The following is a 24,475-nucleotide window of genomic DNA, read 5'->3' as shown; positions in this document are numbered from 1 at the left end:
TCCAATCACTCAAATTCCATGGTGGAATGTATTCTGGTACACTTGGATGTGGTATATTTATCATTTTGGCATTTCATAGTCCTTCATACAAAACAGTGAAGTCACACTGACAACTTGGCCCTAGAAGAGAGATTAAACTACCTACCCTCTCCTCCACCCACAATTCCCACTCCAAATCTCTCTACCCTGTGCCCCTTACAAGGTATAGATTGTATCATTCCTCAGAACATTCTCCATCACAAATATTTTGGGGGTTATCATACCTTCTTTTGACACACATAAAGGTAATTAAATGCTTTTTGGTTTAAGATGTTTTTTTCTGTTTAGTGAGGCAAGATTTCCCTGATCTGCAGAACACAAGGGAACAGGTTAAAAGGAAATACTTCATCTCTTCTTTTACCGAGAGCTTATGTGTAATGTTGTGGTAATTATGTATGGATGGACAAATCCAGGTAACAGGTCAGTTACTTCTTTAATCCAGAAACTCCCAGTAAGATCATGTCTATAGGTGCTATTAGATACCACAGGATAGACCAAGGCAGGGAGAAGAAAAAAGGGGAGGGAAAATGAGGTAGTAGGAAAAAATAAGATTAAGAACTAGGCAAAAAAGAATGATGAAGAGGTGGCACAGAAGAAGGTGTTAGATTTTAGGAAGCAGTGAAGTGCCATTCATCATACTCTGCATTTGTATTGCATTCAATTTATAAAAGCATTTTCACATTATGGCCTTTCACATTAAGGCCCCAAATTGCCTTATTGCTATTCTAGATATTGCTTAGCAAACTTTTCTATGAAAGAAATTTTTACTGAAAGAAGATTTTCATGAAAATCCTACCTCACAGGAAAGAATAAGATATTAGGTTCTAGACCACTCAGCTTTTCATTCAAGTGAAGTTTATAGGAATGTGTAAATAAGAGTGGTTCCGGCTCCAACAAGATTCCAGGAGCAAGTGCTAAACTTGGATAAGATTTACAGTGAGTAGCAGATAACCCAACAGCACTCCTATGAAGGTACAAAGAAATCTTACATAAATTAATAAACTAATGTTTCTACCATTATTAGCCATAAACCTTTAGTAATAAAAGAAGCTGAAAGTAGTTGTAAACCCATCCTGTATCAGCAACTAAAGCTCCTGAAAAGAAATGAAGCAGAAATGTAAAGGTTTTAAATGAACAGTTTAAGTAATAACTTTTTTGAAATATTTTACTCCAGTGGTCTTTGCGTATATATTTTTTAAAATTATTTATTTTTCAGAGTTCATAGCTACTGATAAAAGTGTTTCCTTATATGGAAAGGCTTTTCTTCAACTATCACAAATGAAATTAAGTCTCTTCATTACATGTAAAATTTTTTTAAAATCTAAGCTTATGAATAACCAAAAAAATTTATGTTTTCCTATCCTGAACAAATTTCCTCAAAGGGTTAGCTTGAAAAATACATGGCCAAGACTGCGGTGTACACAATATGTGAAGGTTTAACATTATTTTAGATTTCTCCACAGGGTTTACTGTAAAACAAAACAACAACAAGAATAACACTGCCAAATATCAAATACCATTTGTCCACAGGTACTCAGCCTTCTATCTGTTGAGTTGGTTAGACCACAGAAAGTTGTTATGCACAAGAGTTGACCAGGAGCCTACAGATTTTAAAGTGGGATTGAAAACATTTATGTGACTATCTTTTTCTCTCTCTACACTAAGAGAAAAATGCATTACTTGGGCCACCTCTTAAACCATTCACAACAGGCCTTTATAAATTCTCAACAAATTGGACTTGTACTTAGGTCTTTATAAAACAACCTGAGAAGGTACAAGTATCACATTCCTTATTTGACAAATGAGGACAAATTAATCCTTGAGAGCTATGGCCATTTCAACCCATAGCTCCCCTGGACTAGTGCCATGATTTGAATTCACAACTCCTGATTCTCAAGCCTTCGACTGCTCCAAACACCAAACCACATTTAATCATTCCCCAACCCTTTGTTTCCCAAATCTAGCTGAGAATCAGAATTACCACGGGATACCCTGGCCCTGCCTCTGATCTACTGAAACTGGATATGAGTGTCCTAATCCTGTGTAGCACAGTGCAGCCTGCCTTTTAATATTCGGAGACCTAAAGTGATGGCACAAATGATGAAGAAACCAATTTACAGAAATATTTTTCACACCACCATGTAAAATTAGTACATGTCTTTGTCCCTTTAGAGTAATTCTGACCTCAGTCTTTAATTCTGCTGTCAAACAAAACCATATAGATTTCAAATCCAGTTGGAAAATAAATCAAATATGCATAGCAAAAACCAGACTTCAGCTTCAATTAATGGAATTTTAACACAAACCTGGCCAGAGGAATTGCTCATATAAAAGAAAGAAAAAGTCAAGAAATCTTCCTCCTGAACACAACTATCAATCAGCCCCTTTCCCTATTTTGTAAAGTAGGATTAACAAACACAAAACACAGCCACAGGAATACAGATGAGGCAATAGTCTATATTCCTTTCCACTACAAGTGGGGTCATTTATGTGTTTCAGACCTGAATAAAATACAGGTAACAATCTAAATTCAATCATGACAATAAAATACTTTCTATTTTCCAAGTTTGATGGTAATAATATATTTACACTTTTAAAAATAATTTTTGCTCGTTTTTTTTTGTTTTTTAAAAAGACATAACATGCTCAAGAGTACACAGAATACAGAAAAAATCATCACTTTGTCTAAGAGATCAAATAGTAGTATAAAACAATGCTCTTTACATACTAAACCCAATTCAAGAATGATATCATCAGGGAATCTAACATGGTGTTTACTTCAAAGATGACATTCAAGTAGTTATTTAGAACACTATGTCTAATGTATCTATTAAGAAGTAAGCCTGCTACCTAAATGCTTAGCTTTTAATATCTTCTATATCCGCCACCACCTCCTCCACCTCCTCCATATGGATCTCCATAACCTCTTCCTCCATAGCCCCCTCTTCCTCCATAGCCCCCTCTTCCACCATAATCTCCCCTGCCTTGGAAACCTCCTCCTCTACCACCCCCTCCTCCACCTCCACCCCACCCCCCTCCCCCTCCCCAACCGCCTCTTCCACTCCCACCACCTCCTCTACCTCCACCTCCACCACCCCAACCACCCCTTCCGCCGCCTTCTTGTCTCTTTTGCCAAGGGGGCATTTCAGGGGGTGGTGGTTCAATTTCATTCGGCCGTCCTCCCCTGTCAGGCACCCTTCCCATCAGCACCTGTGTAAAGAAATATCTTCTTTCAGTTTCCAATATTTTAAAAGTTAAAATTTACATAAAGGATACAAGCAATATTGAAGTTATTGTTCTAATCAAGAAACAGAAGTCAAGTATTTAAGGACATGAAAGTATCAGACACAGCAGTATGAATTAATATTGAAAATACAAATGTGATGTGTGACAAATTCCTCACAATGTGCTGTTATTTTTAAGCAATGTGGGGGAATATTTCTGAAACTTAACGACTTGTTTAAATTTGTTTAGCAAATTTTATAACAAATGTAGTACCCATCACACTAAGAAATTTTTTTAGCAAAACATTTACAGTATACATAAAATACATACCTTACATGACTTCATATCCATTTATGCAACAACTCTGGACTTTCTATTGCCATTGGTTTGGTAATAGATTATCCAATAAAAGACTATTTCTGAGCACATTTTATTTCAACAGAGTATGAAGTATATATGATAACATGTGGGTATAATGCAGTCAGAGATGAACATAATGGCTATAATCCAAGGTTATCACTGTAAAGAGATACAAGGATTTTCAATGAACTATTCCTTTTTTTTTTTTTTTTTTTTGTGGCACACAGGCCTCTCACTGTTGTGGCCTCTCCCGTTGCGGAGCACAGGCTCTGGATGCGCAGGCTCATGGCTCACGGGCCCAGCCGCTCCACGGCATGTGGGATCTTCCCGGACCGGGGCACAAACCCACGTCCCCTGCATCGGCAGGCGGACTCTCAACCACTGCGCCACCAGGGAAGCCTGAACTATTCCTTTTTTATGAGAAATTAAGCTAACTTTCAATGATACTAGTTACTATATTACAGAGAAAAGAGAGACTTGATACACTTCCTTAACCATGCTTTATAATGCTTTGAAGGATAAACCAAGGAAGAGTTTGCTTTAAGTCCCCAACTTTCTGTAGAAAGGAACTACTTTATATGCCTGTGTACAGAGACCAACAGGAAGCAAATAGCTTCCTGCTAGTCTCTTTCAGGAAAGAAGGTAAACCAGAAGTGCCTCAACTAAAATGATCTATGAATCAGTTGTGTTCTACTTCCTTTGATTCTCTAATCAAAATCATGTTTTACTACTTTATGTCATAAATGAAAGACAAAAAGTACAACATCCTCACTGTGGGACAAGGTTCGAAGAAGCAAACTTTCTTTTAAAAGTCAGCAGTAACATCCTAATTACCAAATCCAAAAAATATCAGTAGCTTTTTTCTTGGTTGTTATCTTCATTGGTCTCTCCACCAAACATGCTATGTGGGTGGATATACAGGGACGCTGTTCCAAGATCTCATAAGATTGCCCTCAAATAACCAGACTATAAATTACAAACTCAGAAAAGAGATGGGTAATGCCACTTAAAGAAATAGAACTCTTGATCCATCAAGACTAGCTTATAACCTGATGCAAGACATTAAGTAACATATTTAAAGACAGAACACTTTAAGAAGAGAGGAGGTTGGTCTAAAATGGAAGCAGGAAGGCCCAAACACTGGTGCCTAACTTAGCAATAATTAGCAAACTGACTTTACATACAGCTATCCCTTGATACAGGATACCTTTCTCACTGCATTGAGTGAGAAACGATGTTTTAAAATTACCCAAATCCCTTACTTCTGATTTCTTGCTCTTTTGTAGTAGTTTGTCATAGAGTGATCTATCTAAATAAAAAGTATATGCTAATCAAGCTAATATAAACATTCTAAATTAGTTTATTGTTAATGCTAATGTCATAAAGTAAAAAATTCAGACTCTGAGCTTATTTAAGACTACTGTCAGAGCAATGGATCTATACTCTGAATCAGGAAATGGAACCTCCAAGAGATTCCGCAACTTGCCCAAGGTGACTGCTCTAAGTAAATGATAGAGCTAGGATGTGAACCCAAAGCATGGACTCCTCCCTTTACACCAAGGATCTAAGGAATATGTGAGTACCCGAAATGACTCCTACAGATTTTTACTGACAAAAAATGATTACATTATTGGAAAGAAGGCAAATAATTCTTGCTAATGCTATTCATAAAAATAATTCTTAATTCCTCTAATTCAGATAAAACTGTGGTTTAATTTATGAATACAGAAATTCAAACAAACATGCACACAGAAAACATTACTAAGCCTAAATTGACTGAAGGCCCTCCACCACTCTCTTTTCTAGGAGTTCACTAGGATTAAAAGAAAAATGGATTAAATCTGTAAAAACATCAAACAAGGATATTATAAATTCATTATCCGCTGTTACTGAAAGAAAGACCAACCTTATTAATGGCACATGCTGTCTTCTCCCGGCTGGAGCCACTACTTGTCCTGATGATCTTGGATAGATCTTCACGGGCAGCAAGTAGATGTGCCAAGGTTATTGTTGTCTTGGGTGACAAAGCGTAACGCTTAGGCTGGTAAATTCTTGCTATGTCATCTGTTTTTATCTAAATGACAAAATTCAGGGAAAAAAGGAACCAAAGAACATTTCAATGAAAGAGCAATGGTGGGACTTCCCTGGTGATCCAGTGGTTAAGACTCCACCTTCCAATGCAGGGGACGTGGGTTCCATCCCTTGTCAGGGAACTAAGATCCCACATGCCGTGGGGCAACTCAGCCTGCGTACCCCAACTACTCAGCCCACGCGCTCTAGAGCCCGTGCGCCACAACTGAGAAGTCCGCACGCAATAACAAAAGATCCTGCATGCCACACTAAAGATCCTGCATGTCACAACTAAAGATCCCACGTACTATAACAAAGATCCTGCATGCCGCAACTAAAGATCCTGCGTGCTGCAAAGATCCCGCGTGCCACAACTAAGACCCAACGCAGCCAAATTAATTAATTAATTTTAAAAAAGGGCGATGGCAATCATAATCTTCAGAAAGAAAAAAAGGAGATAATAACACAAGCAAAGAAACAGAGGAGCAAAACATTCAAATATCTGATAATCTGTAAGTAGAATGAGAAAAAAAAAAGCCCAACAGATGCTAAAAGGCTACATAACTACCAGTAACAACTCATTTAAAAAGTAACGAAAAAAAAATCCCATTCATATTAACAAAAAGCAAAATACCTAAAAATAGCTGTACCAAAAACACACACAGAACCTTTAAGAAGAAAACATTAGTAAATCTACAAAAACAGAAGTAAAACTTGAATAAACAGAAATACCAAGTTTCTGGATGGGGACATTGAGTATTGTTGGTTTCCCTCAAAATTAACTTATAGATTTATTGCAGTCCTACTGGAATATTTTTTGGGGGAGAGTGGTGGGCAGGGAGGTAGGGGATATCTAAATCATCATTGCCTTAAGAGTTAACATTCATTGACTACTTGTTAAATGAGCCAAGCTATTTATTCTTCATCTAATATCATATCTTTAATCTTCAAAACATCCTTTTAGAGTGGTTGTATAGATAACACTATACTATCCTACCTCGGTCTAATTAAATGGAACTGGTAGGGGGAATAGATTGATGAAACAAAAGAGGCAATTGAGATTCAGGGCCTCATAAATGCATGAATGCAATAAATGATAGAGGAGGCATCAAAGATCAGTGAGACAAAAAGGCATGAAGGAAACTTAAATGTCTATTATTAAGTGAAAGAAGCTAATCTGAAAATAATAATCTGTATGACTTCAACTATATGACATTCTGGAAAAAGCAAAACTATAGATAGTAAAAAGATTAAATGGGTTGTCAGGGGTTGTGCGGAGGGAGGGAAGAATAGGCAAAGCAGAGAACATTTTTCTGGCAGTGAAAATATTCTGTACGATACTATAATGGTGGATACCTGTCTTTGTGTATTTTTTCAAAACCATAGAATGTGCAGCACCAAGAGTGAAACCTAATATAAACTATGGGACTTTGGATAATAATGATGTATCAATGTAGGTTCATCAGCTGCAAAAATTTACTACTCTCGTGGGGGATGATGATGGGCGGGTTATGTGTGTGGGGGGGCAGGAGGTAAATGGAAATCTCAAAACCTTCTGTTCAATATTGCTATGAACCTTTAACTGCTCTAAAAATGAAGAATATTAAAACATTAAAAAAAAGAGCAATGAGAAAAGAAATAGATTTTTTAAATCGTGCTGCAATGAACTGTTGTCTAATTGTAAAATAATAATAATAATCAACATATAACTAAGGGGATTCCAAATATAATAAAGAGTTCATTGTTTAACTACAAGCAACTATATGCCAATAAAATGGACAACCTAGAAGAAATGGACAAATTCTCAAAAAGATACAAGCTTCCAAGACTGAACCAGGAAGAAATAGAAAATATGAACACATCAATCACAAGTACTGAAATTAAAACAGTGATTTTAAAACTTCCAACAAACAAAAGTCCAGGACCAGATGGCTTCACAGGCGAATTCTGTCAAACATTTAGAGAAGGGTTAACACCTATCCTTCTCAAACTTGCAGAGAAAGTAACAACCCCCAAGCTCATTCTACAAGGCCACCATCACCCTGATACCAAAAACAGACAAAGATATCACAAAAAAAGAAAATTACAGGCCAATATCACTGATGAATATAGATGCAAAAATCCTCAACAAAATACTAGTAAACTAAATGCAACAACACATTAAAACAATCATACACAATGATCAAGTGGGATTTATCCCAGGGATATAAGGATTCTTCAACATACATAAATCAATGTGATACACGACATTAACAAACTGAATAAAAACCATATGACCATCTCAATAGATGCAGAAAAAGCTTCTGACAAAAATCAACACTCATCTATGATACAAACTCTCCAGAAAGTGGACACAGAGGAAGCATATCTCAACACAGTAAAGGCCATATACAACAAACCCACAGCAAACATCATTCTCAATGGTGAAAAACTGAAAGCATTTCCTCTAAGATCAAGAACAAGACAAGGATGTCCACTGTCTCCACTTTTATTCAACATAGATTTAAAAGTCCTAGGCATGGCAATCAGAGAAGAAAAAGAAATAAAAGGAATCCAAATAGGAAAAGAAGTAAAACTATCACTGTTTGCAGATGACATGATACTATACATAGAAAATCCTAAAGATGCTACCAGAAAACTACTAGAGCCCATCAATGAATTTGGTAAAGTTGTAGGATATAAAATTAATACACAGATATTTCTTGCATTCCTATACATTAACAATTAAAGATCAGAAAGAGAAATTAGGGAAACAATCCCATCTACCACCGCATAAAATACCTGTACTCAGGAGGCAAAAGACCTGTACTCAGAAAACTATAAGATATTGATGAAAGAAATCAAAGATGACACAAACAGATGGAAAGATATACCATATTCTTGGATTGGAAGAATCAATATTGTCAAAATGACTATACTACCCAAAGTAATCCACAGATTCGATGCAATCCCTATCAAATTATCAATAGCATTTTTCACAGAATTAGAACAAGAAAATGTTACAATTTGTATGGAGACACAAAAGATCCTGAATAGCCAAGGCAATCTTGAGAAAGAAAAACGGAGCTGGAGGAATCAGGCTCCCTGACTTCAGACTATACTACAAAGCTACAGTAATCAAAACAGTATGGTACTGGCACAGAAACAGAAATATAGATTAATGGAACAGTACAGAAAGCCCAGAGATAAACTCACATACCCATGGTCACCTAATCTACGACAAAGGAGGCAAGACTATATACTGGAGAAAAGACAGTCTCTTCAATAAGAGGTGCTGGGGAAACTGGACAGCTACATGTAAAAGAATGAAATTAGCACATTCCCTAACACCATACACAAAAATAAACTCAAAATGGATTAAAGACTTAAATGTAAGACCAGATACTATAAAACTCTTAGAGGAAAACATATGCAGAACACTGACATAAACTGCAGCAAGATCTTTTTTGATCCTCCTCCAAGAGTAATGAAAATAAAAACAAATGGGACCTAATGAAACTTAAAAGCTTTTGAACGGCAAAGGAAATCATCAATAAAACTAAAAGAAAACCCACAGAATGGGAGAAAATATTTGCAAACAAAGTGACTGACAAGGGATTAATCTCCAAAATATACAAACCGCTCATGCAGCCTAATATCAAAAAAACAAACAACCCAATCAACAAATGGGCAGAAGATCTAAATAGACATTTCTCCAAAGAAGACATACAGATGGCTAAAAAGCACATGAAAAGATGCTCAATATCACTAATTATTAGAGAATGCAAATCAAAACTACAAATCAAAACTACTTGTTATGGCCATCATCAAAAAATCTACATACAACAAATGCTGGAGAGGGTGTGGAGAAAAGGGAACCCTCCTACACTGTTGGTGGGAATGTAAATTGATACAGCCACTATTGAGAACAGTATGGAGGTTCCTCAAGAAACTAAAAATAGAATTACCACATGACCCAGCAATCCCACTCCCGGGCATATAGCCAGAGAAAACCATGATTCAAAGACACATGCACCCCAATGTTCATTGCAGCACTATTTACAATAGCCAGGTCATGGAAGCAACCTAAATGCCCATCGACAGACGAATGGATAAAGAAGATGTGGTACATATATACAATGAAATATTACTCAGCCATAAAAAGGAACGAAATTGGGTCATTTGTTGAAACGTGGATGGATCTAGAGACTGTCATACAGAGTGAAGTCAGAAAGAGAAAAACAAATATTGTATATTAACGCATATATGTGGAACCTAGAAAATGGTACAGATGATCCAGTTTGCTGAGCAGAAATTGAGACAGAGAAGCAGAGAAAAAACATATGGACACCAAGGGGGTAAGTGGTGTGGGGCGGGAGTGGTGTGATGAACTGGGAGATTGGGATTGACATGTATACACTGATGTGTATAATATGGATGACTAATAAGAAAAAAATATATATTTGATAGTGGAATGGACTTGGAATCTTTGATCACCTAAGACACTTCCTTGAACTTTGTAGGTGTCTAAAATAATATTCAGTAATTCTTTGCCAACTGCTGATCTTAATGAACTAAATAAGGCTTTTGTCTTAGCTTTTTTAATAAGTTATAACACAGAGAAAAGTGTATAAGTCGTAAGTTTAACTATAAACTTATGACTTATGTGAGTTATCTGAACTCCCACTAGTATAACCACTACTCAGATCAAGAAACAGAACTTTCCCAGCACCTCGGAAGCCTTCCTTATACTATTTCCTGATCATGACCCCTGCTTTCTGTTCCCATAATCACTACTACCTTCACCATAAATTTGTTTTGCCCAGTTTTGAATTTTTTAAAAAGAAACCATACAATGTATATCATTTTATGTCTGCCTTGTTTTGCTGAATATTGCTCATGTGTTTTATTTCTGTTGTTGCTTATAGCAATACTCACTTATTTTTATTGTCTTCTATATTTTATTATATAAATGCAAAATATAGTCTAATGTTGATGAACAAAAAAAAAAGAAATCCTGGGCATGGACTGACTTCGTGTTAAGAAACCCATTACAGGCAGGGAAAAAAAATGACAAAATGAATATATAAGGTCAAGAATTTGTATGCAAAAAAAAAAAAAAAAGCACATGAAAAGATGCTCAATATCACTAATTATTAGAGAAATGCAAATCAAAACTACAATGAGGTATCACCTCACACTTGTTAGAATGGCCATCATCAAAAAATCTACAAACAATAAATGTTGGAGAGGGAGTGGAGAAAAGGGAACCCTCCTACACTGTTGGTGGGAATGTAAATTGGTACAGCCACTATGGAGAACAGTATGGAGATTCCTTAAAAAAGTAAAAGTAGAGCTACCATATGATCTAGCAATCCCACTCATAGGCATATATCTGGAGAAAACCATAATTAGAAAGGGTACATGCACCCCAATGTTCACTGCAGCACTACTTACAATAACCAGGACATGGAAGCAACCTAAATGTCCATCAAAAGAGGAATGGATAACGAAGATGTGGTACATATATACAATGAAATATTACTCAGCCATAAAAAGGAATGAAATAATGCCATCTGCAGCAACATGGATGGACCTAGAGTTTATCATAGTAAGTAAGTCAGACAGAGAAAGACAAGTATCATATGATATCACTTATATGTGGAATCCAAAAAAATCGTACAAAAGAACCTATTTACAAAACAGAAATCGAGTCACAGATGTAGAAAACAAACTTATGGTTACCAAGGGGGAAAGGGAGGGGGGAGGTATAAACTGGGAGATTCGGACTGACATAGACACACTACTATATATAAAATAGATAACTAATAAGAACCTACCTTATAGCACAGGGAACTCTATTCAATACTCTGTAATGACCTATATGGGAATAGAATCTACAAAAGAGTGGATATAGGTATATGTATAACTGACTCACTTTGCTGTACAGCAGAAACTCACACAACACTGTAAATCAACTACACTCCAATAAAAAAATTAATTATAAATTTTTAAAAAGAGTTCACTGTTTAAAGTTTTATTTTAAACTGAAAAACTTAACCATATTATAGACTAAAATTTCTGCACAGCAAAAGACATAAAACAAAAGACCACTGGGGAAAATATTTTCAACAAATAAAGCAACTAGCTAACTTCCTTAATATATAAAAAGCTCAATCAGAAGGAAAACAGGAAGACCTTAAGGGGAAAAAAAGACAAGACACAAATAGAAATTTCAAAAAAGAGGAAATTCAAATGACTAATAAGCTTATGAAAAAATGTTCAACTGTACCACTAATAAAAAATATACAAGTTAAAACAACTTAGTCTTTTTTAACCATCAAGTTAGCCATAAAATTGATAATATTCTAAATACTAAAGAAGCTAAAGTGAAGGCAAAATTTCATTTACCCTACTTGTAGGAACTTAAATTCATACAAACTTTGTAAAAAACAATTTGGTGATGTGAATCAAGAGCATTAAGAGTCATAACCTTTCACACAGTAAATTTCCATTTAGGAATCCCTAGGAATCCATGGGTTTCACATCTGCAGACATGGAGGGCTGATTGTGCAGTTACATGGGACAACATGGATGAAACTTGAAAGCATTATGCTAAGAAGCCAGACATAAAAAGCCACATATTGTATGACTCCTTATATATATGAAATATCCAGAACAGGCAAATCCAAAGAGACAGAAAGTAGGTTATAGTAGTGAGTGTCAGAAAAGGAAGTTGAAGGTACAGCAAATGACCACTAATAGGTGCATGTTTCTTTTGGCGGTGAGGGAAACGTTGTGGAATTAGATAATGGCACAGAATACAGTGAATATACTAAAAACCACTGAACTGTACACTTTAAGATGGTGAATTATAACTCAAAAAATAAGAAATAAATTAAAAATCAATTTTAAAAGGACACCGAAATAGAACTTTTAGAGATATGGGACCATGATCACAATATATTCAGGAAAAAAAAAAAAAAAAGCAAACTATAAAAGTATACTCAGTCCTATTTCAATACCAGCAAAGTAACAGAGAAACCAGATTAACCATACTAATAAACATGTATAATCTTTTTGAAGGGCAACTCTGGAGTGTGCATCAAAAGCATTATAATGCATATTCTTTGATCAAGGAATTCCACTTTTAGGAATATATCATGGACATGAACAAAAATTTAGCTGCCAAAAATTTCATTACAGGGTCAAAGGAGACAAAATTAAAGGAAAACTCAATGTCAATCAATAGAGTATATCTGTATGCAAAAGATTTTAAATGCTGTAGAACAATATTTGATGAGTCATTCAACATCAGACACATGAAATAGGGAGAATAAGATAAAGATATATTAAATTTAACAAGAAAAGAAAACTCAGGGTATAAATGTATATACTCACATAATCAATTGAAAAGGATGGCATGAAAGGCCAAAATTTGACCTATACTCTGAGAAAAAAGATATTTAAAAAATCTTCCGGACTAAGGGAAAAACAACAAAAACACAACCTCCTTGTCCTAAAACATGATGAAAAAAGACCAAGATGAGAAGATATCAAGATATTTCCTAAAGGTATTTTCTCAAACACACTAAATTATTTTTTTCAAAAAATATACATATACTACAATAAACAGAATGGAAAAAGGGGATACAGGTAAGAAGGGAACCAACATCTCAGAAAATGAAACTGGGAGCCAAAAATAGGGGTTAACTGTCTATTTGTGGAATAGTCTATTATTCCAACCCCTGGTGCCATGTTGCCACTCCTCCTTCTCTGGCCAAAGGAGAATAATGTATAGAAAAAAAAATGAGGCTTCCCTTCTTGAAACACTGAGCAGCTACAGAGAAAAGACTTCTCCAAATGAGCATCAGGAATTTCCACAGCACAGGAGGCAGCTCCAGAGTCTGACATCAACAATCCTGATCAACGACTACAGTTCCCAATCAGTTTTTCAGTGTCTTCTCTTAAATATGGACAACAAAGGACCATCATGATTTGAAGAAAGCCACCACGAGAGAGAGACCAAGAAAAACAAACCAAAAATTGCCCTGGAAGAGACAGAAATAATTAAAGGGGGGGAAAAAAAAAACAACCTTTTTTTTAAAAAATTTTTCATCCCCATTGAAGAAGATAGCACGTTCATAAAACAAGAAAAAAAAAACATGAAAAAGGAAAACTCAAGAAGCAAAAAGAATTCCTGGAAATGAAAAAATGATGGCAGAAACAAAAATTTAGTGCCAAGCACAAAATAAAATTGAGGACATTTCCAAGAAAGTCAATCAAAAAGGAAGAGACAGAAAATGAGAAAAAAAATAAAGAAACTCAAGTGGATCTATCCAGGGGGTCTAATATCTGAATAACAAGAGTTTCAGAAAGAGAAAACAAAAGGGAAGAAATTAATAAAGAGAAATATAAAAGCTAAGAGTCTACAGATTGAAATGCCCACCTAATGTTTAGCACAATGAATTCAGGAAGACCCAGACTGACATATGCTGTGAAATTTCAGAACTCCAAGGATAAAGAAGAGAGTCCAACCACCAGGGAAGTCCCTGTTTTTCTTTAATTAACAATGATCTTTCTTTTTTTTTTTTTAACAATGATCTTTTGATGTTCCTACTACCTCGTTCCTTGCAAAAACTCCTATATATCCTGACTCCTCCCTTACCTCTCTTCAGAGCAGTCCCTCAGAGTCATCTGAGAGGCTGTCTTCCAGGCTTAAGTCCTCAGCAAGTCTGTCAAATAAAATGTAACTCTCAAAAAAAGAAGAGGGTCCAAAAGCTCCCAGTGAAAAATAAAAGGTCATCCAAAAGGACAGGCAATGGCACTGGGTTTCTCAACAGCAGCACTATATGCTAGAAAACAATGAAGCAATGCCTTCAATATTCTTTTTTTTTTTTGCCTTCAATATTCTTAGAGAAAAATGTTTTCCACCTAGAATTTTATATTTACCCAAACTATCAATCAAATGTGGCAGCAGAATAAACATTTTTAGAATTCAAGGGTTCAGAAAAATCACTCCTATGCACCCTTTGTTAGGAAGTTATTTGTGGACTTACTATGGCAGATTGAGGGAATAAACAATGAAAGAGAAGGCCATGGAATCCAGGAAATAGTGGAGTAGCCAAGGATAGGCACGCAAACAGCCCAAACTGTAGTAGAAGGATACAAGCTTTTAGGAGGGAAAGTATAGAAAAGAGGACTCATTAGAATACTTGATTTTTAAAAGTATATTTAAAAAAGAGAAAAAGAAAAGAAAAAAGCAGCAGCCGCATATGATAACGAAATACAATGCAGGAAAAAAATAAACTCCAATTAGAAGACACCTGGTAAACAGAATGGCTCCCCCGAGATCTCCACATCCTAATCCCTGGAACCTGTGAATATGTCACCTTGAAGATACAGATGTGAGTTAAGTTAGGGATCTTGAGATGGATTATCTGGGTAAGCCCAGTGTAACCACAAGGCTCCTGATAAGAGAGAGACAGCAGAAGGCATGTGACAATGGAAGCAGAAGGAGAAAGAATGGAAGATCCTACACTATTGATTTTGAAGATGGAGGATGAGGTCATGACTCGAGGTACACAGGTGGTATCTGGAAGCTAGTAAATGCAAGGAAACAGATTCTCCCCTGAAGTGTCCGGGAGGAATGCAACCCTGCCAATACCTTCATTTTAGGACTTCTGATCTCTAGATCTGTAAGAAAATAAATGTGTATTATTTAAACCACTAAGTTTGTGGTAATTTATTACAGCAGCCATAGGAAACCAATGTGGGGCACCACAGGAGAGAGAGACCACCTAAGGGCCAAGATGACAAGTGAAGCACCCCAAGAAACAGTTAGCAAAACCCAGACATGTGAGGCAACCATCTTGGATGTTCCAGCCCAACCCAGCCCAGGTATCAGTTGAATGAAGCTGCATAAATGACGCCAGTTGATACAATATGGGGGCAGGACAACTACCCAGTTAATCCAAAGAATGTAATAATAATATCTGAGAGTAACAGGCACAGATTTACCCTCCTACCTGAAACAACTATAAAACTGGACAACCCACGAGAACCAGTGATTTTCAGACACTGGACATCAAGGAGCACAGGACACAATGCTCCCTCAAACAGGGGAAGCAAATGTTTTCCTATAATTGTCCCAGCTTACAGTCTGGAGTGGAGGATCCCAGATGCCGCCTGGGTACAGATTACAGGCATAAAATGGGAATGATGGGTGACAGCTCTCTAGAAAACTACCTGAAGAGATCCATATTTGGGAATGCCCCCACCCTCCAACACCCTCTTCAACTGGAACACACTCCACAGCCTTAAGCCACCTTTAAGAAGGTTTGTTCAGGCATCAGTGCTACCTGATTCATTCCTAAATCCTTCTTTCTTTTTTATTTTTTTCTGAAGAAAAAAATCAGTATTTTACTTTTTTGACAGTTGAATAAAAGGATTTAGACATATATCAAATGGGAAAAAAGGGTTTTAATCCCTCTGTGGAATAGGAAGAGAGACATACTATACTGGAAAGACTGCAAAGACCATGAGGAAAGAAACCAAAGAATACGTGGCCTCAGTCCCATAATTTCAGAACACAGTAGCAGCTTGTCTGTTAATTTCTTTCCTCTCAGCCTGGGTGACCTCTCACAAGCTTAACAGTAACAGGGAGTCTAACACTGCTTCTGAGCAGGTGCTTTCTGCAGACAGGTGCTATTTATCAGAGAAGGTTTAGACAGGATAACATTGAGGAGTGATGTGTTACTTTAACCAGATTGCAAAGCTGAAAAAGAATAGTGAACCTCACATTAGTTAAATAAACAAAGCGACAGTAAGCACAATAAGCAGACAGGCATGATGCTTACAGAAGAGTCACCTCTTTTTGTGTACAGTGTGCCACATTGCACTTGCTGTTCAAATATATGTTTTAATAAATGTCCTTTAATGTGTACATGAAATAGAGTAGGCATTCAACTATTTGTTGAATGAAAATAACAATATATTATGTATAAAGAAAAATCTGATCTCATATCATCAGAAACAGATTTTGTCAACCACTACTTTTGATCTTTTGGACCAGACAGATCTTGTTGTGAAGGGCTATCCTGTGTACTGTAGGGTGTTTAGCAGTAAATCCTTCTTTCTTGACCAGTTGCTCACTATATCTATCTCACTATCACATATGATGCCTTCTTTTATGTATATCCTTACATAAATCACAACATCTATGAGTTTTAAATAAATGTGAAAGATATGGGGAGAAATTAAGATATTTGCAAACAGGGACTTATACAAGACCAGGATCATTATTTAAGACCAGCAGTTGGCCTGGGCAGGAGCTTCAGACAGAGTGATAAAGTACAAATGTGGCATCGTTACCTAACAGACAAGAGAGCCTGAAGAGCTGTCACAGAGTACCACCTACAGGACACAAATGGAAAAACAGCCTTACCTTTGCTCTATCAGACCATCCAAAGGACTGCACTGTTACATCTAATCGTTTCATCAACATCCGCCGACGGCACTCATATTCACAGGAAAGGGCATCGTTGATTCTTTCCAGTTGTTCCTAAGGAATTTGGAAACAAAAATCATCACCTTTAGACTCATTATGCACAGAAAAGAAATTTCAGAATTGTGGTCAATACATCCTATTAATTCAAAAGGTAGTACTTGATGGTCATTTTCTGATCCCATGAGACTTTACAGTAAATTATTTAGATAAAGATATTTGATAGAACATATAAAATATTCGGAAGATACTAAACATACAAATTAAACTCTACAATTGGTACAGTTTACCTGATCTTCAATCAAACATGTTAATTTACGTAAAACGTCTACTTGCAAAGTAGTCTGGACCAATAAGGAAAGAAAATACCAACAACTTCCCATCTTGTTGGCGTTGAGCTACTACACTTTTCAAATTACAACTATGCTAACATATTAGGCACTATAAATACTTTTGCCCAGGTTTTTTTTTTTAATTAATAATCTGAGTGAAGAAATGTTAGGACCTACTGTTCTAGAATATCATTCCATTTTAATTCTCCAATATAAAAAATGCATGCTACACACTGTAAAATCTAGATGTCCATCTATAAAATTAAGTCATATTCACTACTTTAATTACATAAAGCTAATAAAAAGGTGGGGGGGGTGACTTACTGCCTGTTCCAGATTTAAATCAATTTTCAGCAGTGGTTTTCCCACGTGATTTTTCTGGACATGTGAGAGAATATCTTTCACCTAAAATTAAACATAAAAGATTGTGAAAATGTGTATCCCTAATTTAAAACGATCTTATTCTTGCTTAAAACGCTTTGAATGCTAGAGAATTAATAAAATGTTAAAGAGAAATAGTTAAAATATACCTCCACATAATAGGAAAGAATATCACTACAATGCAGAGTATCTTTCTCAAAGAAGCATTAGTTACATTAATTCAAGCTATAGCACACCTTTTCCAGAGTAAGAAATAATGTACATGGACAACTAAAGAAGTAGCTAGTAAAAGGTTTTATTATGAGAATCTATAATTTATATGTGAAATAAATTCAGAGTTTCTTCTTAAGATGGCACGCTCTTACATGCTGACAAATTCTCAAAAGGGATACTAAAACCTTTGCTGAGTATGTTGGTTTTACTCCCTTAAATATTCTGTACACATTCCATTGTTCAGCAAGACAACACAGGAGAGCAAGCCCTCTCAATTAGTCGCCACATACACATTTCATTACTTTTGCAAAGCCACTGATTTGAATTACTTGAAACATTTTTATTTTGGTGAACAAGATTTAGACATTCGCTTTTGCTTCAGCAATATCAGAGGTCATTCAAACAGAATGAAATATTTACAGTTGCTTAGTTATAAAGTAACTAGAGAAAATAATCAGGAAGAGTTCACATTTTGAGGAGTATGAACCTTATTTAATGTTGGGGGACCTCTTTTAAAAAGAATTAAAAATTATGAACACAAAATTAGCTTGGAAACTGGTGGTGGTAATGGGAAGTGACTGTAAATGGGCACATGGTTTCTTCTGAGAATGATGGAAATGTTCTAAAATTAGATTTTGATGATGTTGTACTCTGTAAATATACTAAAATTCATTGAATTGTACACTTTAAATGGGCGAATTTTATAGCACTTAAATTAAATCTTGAGAAAGCTATTTTTGAAAAATGAGCTTAGAAAGAACTTGTGCAAATTAGGGGGTCCCAAAGCTTAAGCTTTACATCACAGTAAATCTACCACTACAACAGTGATTACTGACACTGCTCTTACACATTGAAAAGAATTATTATTTTCTTAAAACATACCATTTCTGTAGATTCCTCACTATTGTAAGTACCTTCGATTTTGATATTTCATATACTACTAAAAGTTTTAGTCATAACCCCTTACTCAAGAGGGACTCTGAATGCATGCTTAAGTTTCTCACATATAATCACATTCCCTGTATTTCAACATTAGATAAAAGTTTTAATAACTTTGAGAATTACTTGTGATAAAGAGGGAGTTAAGAGCAGACTCTGAGGTTGACCACCTGGGTTTGAAACTCCAGTCTACCACTACTACTACTTAGAAACTTGCTTGTCTAATTTATTAAATCTTTCAGTACCTCAATTTTCTCAAATGGCTGTTGTAAATAATAATATTACTACTTCATTATAGGTGATGTAAGAATGCAATGAGTTATTACGTATAAACATTTAGCACAGTAAATGCTGTATGTGTGCTGTTAATATTACTATAATTACTTTAGATTTACATTTGAACAGCTTCGAGCTAAAAGATAATGATAAATTTCCTCCCCAATGGTGAGAAGTGTCTTCTGGACACATCGTACATAGAAGAAAATATGGAAATTTTTGCTTTTGATAGGAACTGAATGGAGAAGTAAGTCATTATAGGTAAATATTTAGCCATGATGGCCATAGTAACTACTACCTTATAATTAGCCTGCCAGCACTTGAACACAGGCATTACAGCCTGCTTTAAGCAGGGAAAAGAGGTTTGGGGGTATTTTTAAATTCTAACTGAAACTCATAAAAGGAAAAAACCTCTCTGGGATCAATATGTGTAAGCACTGGGAGATTAGGAAGAGTCTAGAAATCTGTCTCAATTTGAAATAGCCCCAGATATTTTAGCCAACCCCAGATCATTCTTAATCCAGAGAAACAAATTCTGAAGAGCAACTTATTAACTCTACACTCTAACCAGTGTTTCTGAGCTGGGATTCATAGGCTTATTCTTTGGTTTACAAGTTCTAGGGGAAAAAAAAAAGTTTTTATACTGTGTTTTCATCTTAATGATACTAAAATTCTCTGACATTCAGTAAGACAAATCTTTTTATTTTTCAGTTCATAAATTATCAATGCAAAGAGTACTTTATTCAAGAATTTAGTTTAAAACAGCATGTCTAAAAACAGAGTTTTAGTACCTATTCTTGAGGGTGAGAATTTTCTTTTCCTTAAAAATGAATCTTGTATTATTCCCCTAGAGGACTCCTACAAAACCTAGGAATTAAGCCAGAATTTGGTCTGTGAGAGTATCATTCTCTCTAATCGATGGCTTGACTGGGAACAAGGATAGTTTAATAACTGGAAAAAAAAAAAGCTAGAAGTACACAGGTTTTAGTTGTTTTTAACTACTCCATCAGGGTGCTCATTCATTTATTCACTATACAACAAACATTTACTAAACACTTATCCACCAGAAATTGTGCATTTCTTTGCTCACTGCCAAAGACAACCACACTGCAATTCTATTAACAACATCCATTAAAAAGAAATTTAGTTTGCCTTTGACTTCATAGGATAACTATACTTCTTTCATTGTACCGTAATACAACCTTGTTTAGAAAAGGGACCCTTAAATTTGCAAAAGGATTTCTATCAGGGCAAACCTTCACAAAGCCTAGCACTCACTCATTAAGATCTGATTCCTGAATATTACTTATAGTCAAATTAGGTCACATGCATATTAACTCCAAATCCAAAATTTAGTTTACACGAAGATAAATGTTTCTTTAAATAGAATGTATATCTTGTACTTAAAGGAAATACAGTTGACCCTTGAACAACATGAGTTTGAACTGTGCTGGTCCACTTATATGTGAATTTTTTCCACTAAATAAAATTACAGTACTATCTGATCCACAGGTGGTTGAATTTACAAATGCGAACTGCAGATACAGAGGGACAACAGTGAAGTTGTATGTTAATTATCGACTCTGCAGAGGGTTAGCACCCCTAAGTCCCACATTGTTCAAGGGTCAACTGTACTTTCATTTTTAATTCAACATTTACATATCAGCATTTAACTGAATTTGGGGGAAATGAAAAATAAAACAAATACAATACCTTTGATTCCACTTGGTTCAGCGTAAGTGGAATGTCAGAAGTTGTTGACTTGGGAATACCAAGGGTATCGCAGATAGCTTGAACTTCCTGATAAATTTCACTATTTTTATCTAATTGAGAATTTTTACGTTTCTTGTTCTGTAATATCTGTAAAGCTTGAAGCTCTGTACTTAAAAATACTATAATAAGAAAAGGGAAAAACAAATAATGTTAAAATGCACAAGAATACTTTAAACATCCCACTTCTGAGTATACATGCAAAGGGAAAATCAGGATCTCAAAGAGATCTTCACTACCATATTCACTACTGTACTGTTCATAACAGCCTAGATTTGGAAACCACCTAGGTGTCCTTCAACAGATGAATGGATAAAGAAAATGTGGTATATGTATACAATGAAATTATTATCCAGCTTTAAAAAAGAAGAAAATCCAGCCATTTGTGACAACATGGATGAACCTGGAGGACACCGTGCAAAGAGAAATAAGCCAGACGCAGAAAGACAAATACTAATGATATCACTTTTATGAGGAATCTAAAACACTCAAACTCCTAAAGCAGAAAGTAGAATGGTGATTGCCAGGCCGGGGAAGGAGGAAACAAGGCGTTTAGTTAAATATAAATTTTATATTGGTTAAATATAAATTTCTGAAGAACTGGTGATCTGTTTTATTGAAGTTTTATAATCAGAGGGACCAGGACTTCCCTGGTGGCGCAGTGGTTAAGAATCTGCCTGCCAATGCAGGGGACACAGGTTCAATCCCTGGTCTGGGAAGATCCCACATGCCGCGGAGCAACTAAGCCCGTGCGCCACAACTACTGAGCCTGCGCTCTAGAGCCCGCGAGCCACAACTACCGAAGCCCATGCACCTAGGGTCTGTCCTCCACAACAAGAGAACCCACCACAATGAGAAGCCCGTGCAACACAACGAAGAGTAGTCCCCACTCGCCACAACTAGAGAAAGCCCATGCGCAGTAACTAAGACCCGACGCAGCCAAAAAATAAATAAATACGTTAAAAAATCAGAGGGACCTTGGCATAGTCCTCATAAGCAAAGTTTGATACATACTGGTTATATAAGATGAATAAGTCCTAGAGATCTACTTTACAGCATAGTGCCTATAGTTAACAATACTATATTGTACACTTAAAAATTTGCTAAGACAGTAAATCTTACATTAAGTATTCTTATCACAAAAAGAAATAATAATAAAGAGGGCAGAAGGAAATTTTTTTTTTTTAAATAGTGCCTACTTGCAAAGAGTTTAAAGCCTAGTAGGAGAGACCCACCTGTACGTCAACGATTTTAAAATGCTTAAGAATGTGTAAGACTGATAAAATATTCTCTGATACGCACAGCTCAAGCCAGGGGAGAATGTATAGCTTTAACTGATCTATTAAGCAGATTGAGCAATTTGAAAAACTGCCTTTAAGACAGACCACCCCAGGCTGTTCACAAGTCCTTTCACTGTCATCATTTTATTTCATCCTTTCAACAGCCATATTTTTAAAAATCATTCCAAAATCTTAGATGGAAAAAACGAAACAAACAACACAAAATGGAAACAGACTCATATACACAGAGAACAAATAGGTAGTTGCCAGAGAGAAGGGGTGTGGGGGTGGGGTAGAATAGGTGAAGGGGCTTAAGAGGTACAAACCTCCAGAAAGAAAAGGAATCAGCCTTGGGGGTGTAACACACAATATAAAATACGGTCAATAATACTGTAATAACCTCGTATGGGGACAGATGGTTACTAGATTTACCATGGTGACCATTTCATAATGTATGCAGATGTCAAATCACTATGTGGTACACCTGAAACTAACAATATTTTATGTGAACTCTATTTCAATTAAAAAAAACCTAAAAAATATCATTTTGGAAAGCAAAAAATTATCTTAAATAATTACAGTCTTTTTTAAAATTAACTTTTACAACAGTAAAGATATTGGGGTTTGTTTTTATTTGTTTAAAGTTATACACACACACAATTTAATACAACAGTTTCGACTTCAGCTGAGCAGAAAAAATATCTGAGAAATTGTTTAAAAGTACAAGTACCAGGGTCGCACCCTCAGAGATTCTGAACCAGTAGGTCTGAAGTAGGATCTGGGAATCTGTGTGGTTTTAGACCCAAGGTGACTCTCATGGGCAGGCAGAATCGAGAGCCACTAATTTAAGATTTTTTCATGTAATCTATACACGATAGTCTAAAGAACCCACAAAAAGTTAAGACCAACATGTATCAAACTTTGCACATGAGGACTATGCCAAGGTCCCTCTGATTTTTTAACTTCATTAAGCAGATCACCAGTTCTTCAAAAATTTATATTTTGTGCACAATCATGGCTGAAGTCTGTCTATGTTCTATGGAAACACGCTGTATGTAACAGTACAAACAAGAGTTCAGTCTAGTATTTAAAATGCTAATCCTCACAGATGGGAAATAATACAGTGAAAAGTCGTCTTCCCACCACAGATCCTCAGATTCCCCCTCCCCAGAGGCAATCACCAGTGTTAGTTTCTTGGGCATATTTTTAGGCATGCGCGCGCGCGTGCGTGTGTGTGTGTGTGTGTGTGTGTATTTAGTATATGTCTCTACCACCTATGCACTTTTATTTCTTTTAGAGAAACAAGAGCATACGATACATGTTCCGTATATTTTTTATTTACCAATATATCTTAGAGATCATTCCATATTTACACATTTTATCTACTCTCATTCTAATGGCTATAGAATGGTATCACTGCAAAGATGTACCATTTCTATTTAACTACTACAAACAATGCCATAATGAACATTCTTTTCATATATCTTTGTACAGTTAGTATGAACTCCTAGTCACTGAACTGCCAAGTCAAAAGACAGGTGAATTTTAATTGTGTTATTGAAAATTTGCCTTTCCAAAAGATTGTACCAATTACTCTCCCACCACACTCCAACGCCTGTAGTATATGAGAAGGCTTACTCCCCGCAAACTTGTATTATGACTTTTTTTTTTTCTGGTATTTGCTAGTCTGGTAAGTGAAAAATGGTATCCTTTTTTTTTTTTTTTGTAACTCTTTAACTCTGGGGTATAACTGTGCATCTTTTCATGTTTAGAAGCAATTTTTTTTTAACTTTTTTCTGTAGAATGCCTTTTCATGCCTTAGGTACTTTACATATTTTTCCAGTGAGTTTTTTTATTTATATTTATTTTTATTTTTTTGGCTGTGTTGGGTCTCCGTTTCTGTGCAAGGGCTTTCTCTAGTTGTGGCAAGCGGGGGCCACTCTTCATCGCGTTGCGCAGGCCTCTCACTGTCGTGGCCTCTCTTGTTGCGGAGCACAGGCTCCAGACGCGCAGGCTCAGTAGTCCAGTGAGTTTTTATCTCTATAAAAGCTCTCCACATATTAAGGAATGTGGCCCTTTTCATTTTACACACGTTGCAAACAATT

The 24,475-nt window shown here is 35.9% G+C and overlaps 1 protein-coding gene across 1 annotated transcript in view; it reads right to left on the bottom strand.

Moving 5' to 3' along the window:
- Positions 1–2,476: 2,476 nt before the first annotated feature.
- The window catches only part of FAM98B (family with sequence similarity 98 member B), a 34,038-nt gene continuing 12,039 nt past the window's right edge, over positions 2,477–24,475 (bottom strand). The window contains exons 4-8 of the mRNA XM_067742550.1: positions 21,034–21,212; positions 17,836–17,916; positions 17,120–17,236; positions 5,531–5,698; positions 2,477–3,249 (exon numbers count right to left, since the gene is read on the bottom strand). Coding sequence (XP_067598651.1) covers positions 2,905–3,249; positions 5,531–5,698; positions 17,120–17,236; positions 17,836–17,916; positions 21,034–21,212 — 890 coding nt within the window. The 3' untranslated portion in view covers positions 2,477–2,904. The remainder of the gene's footprint in view (positions 3,250–5,530; positions 5,699–17,119; positions 17,237–17,835; positions 17,917–21,033; positions 21,213–24,475) is intronic.

This window comes from Pseudorca crassidens, chromosome 1 (genome assembly GCF_039906515.1).
Source record: "Pseudorca crassidens isolate mPseCra1 chromosome 1, mPseCra1.hap1, whole genome shotgun sequence".
NCBI lineage: Eukaryota > Metazoa > Chordata > Mammalia > Artiodactyla > Delphinidae > Pseudorca > Pseudorca crassidens.
Note: the sequence above shows the minus strand (reverse complement) of the source record. Positions and strands in the feature narration are given on the sequence as shown.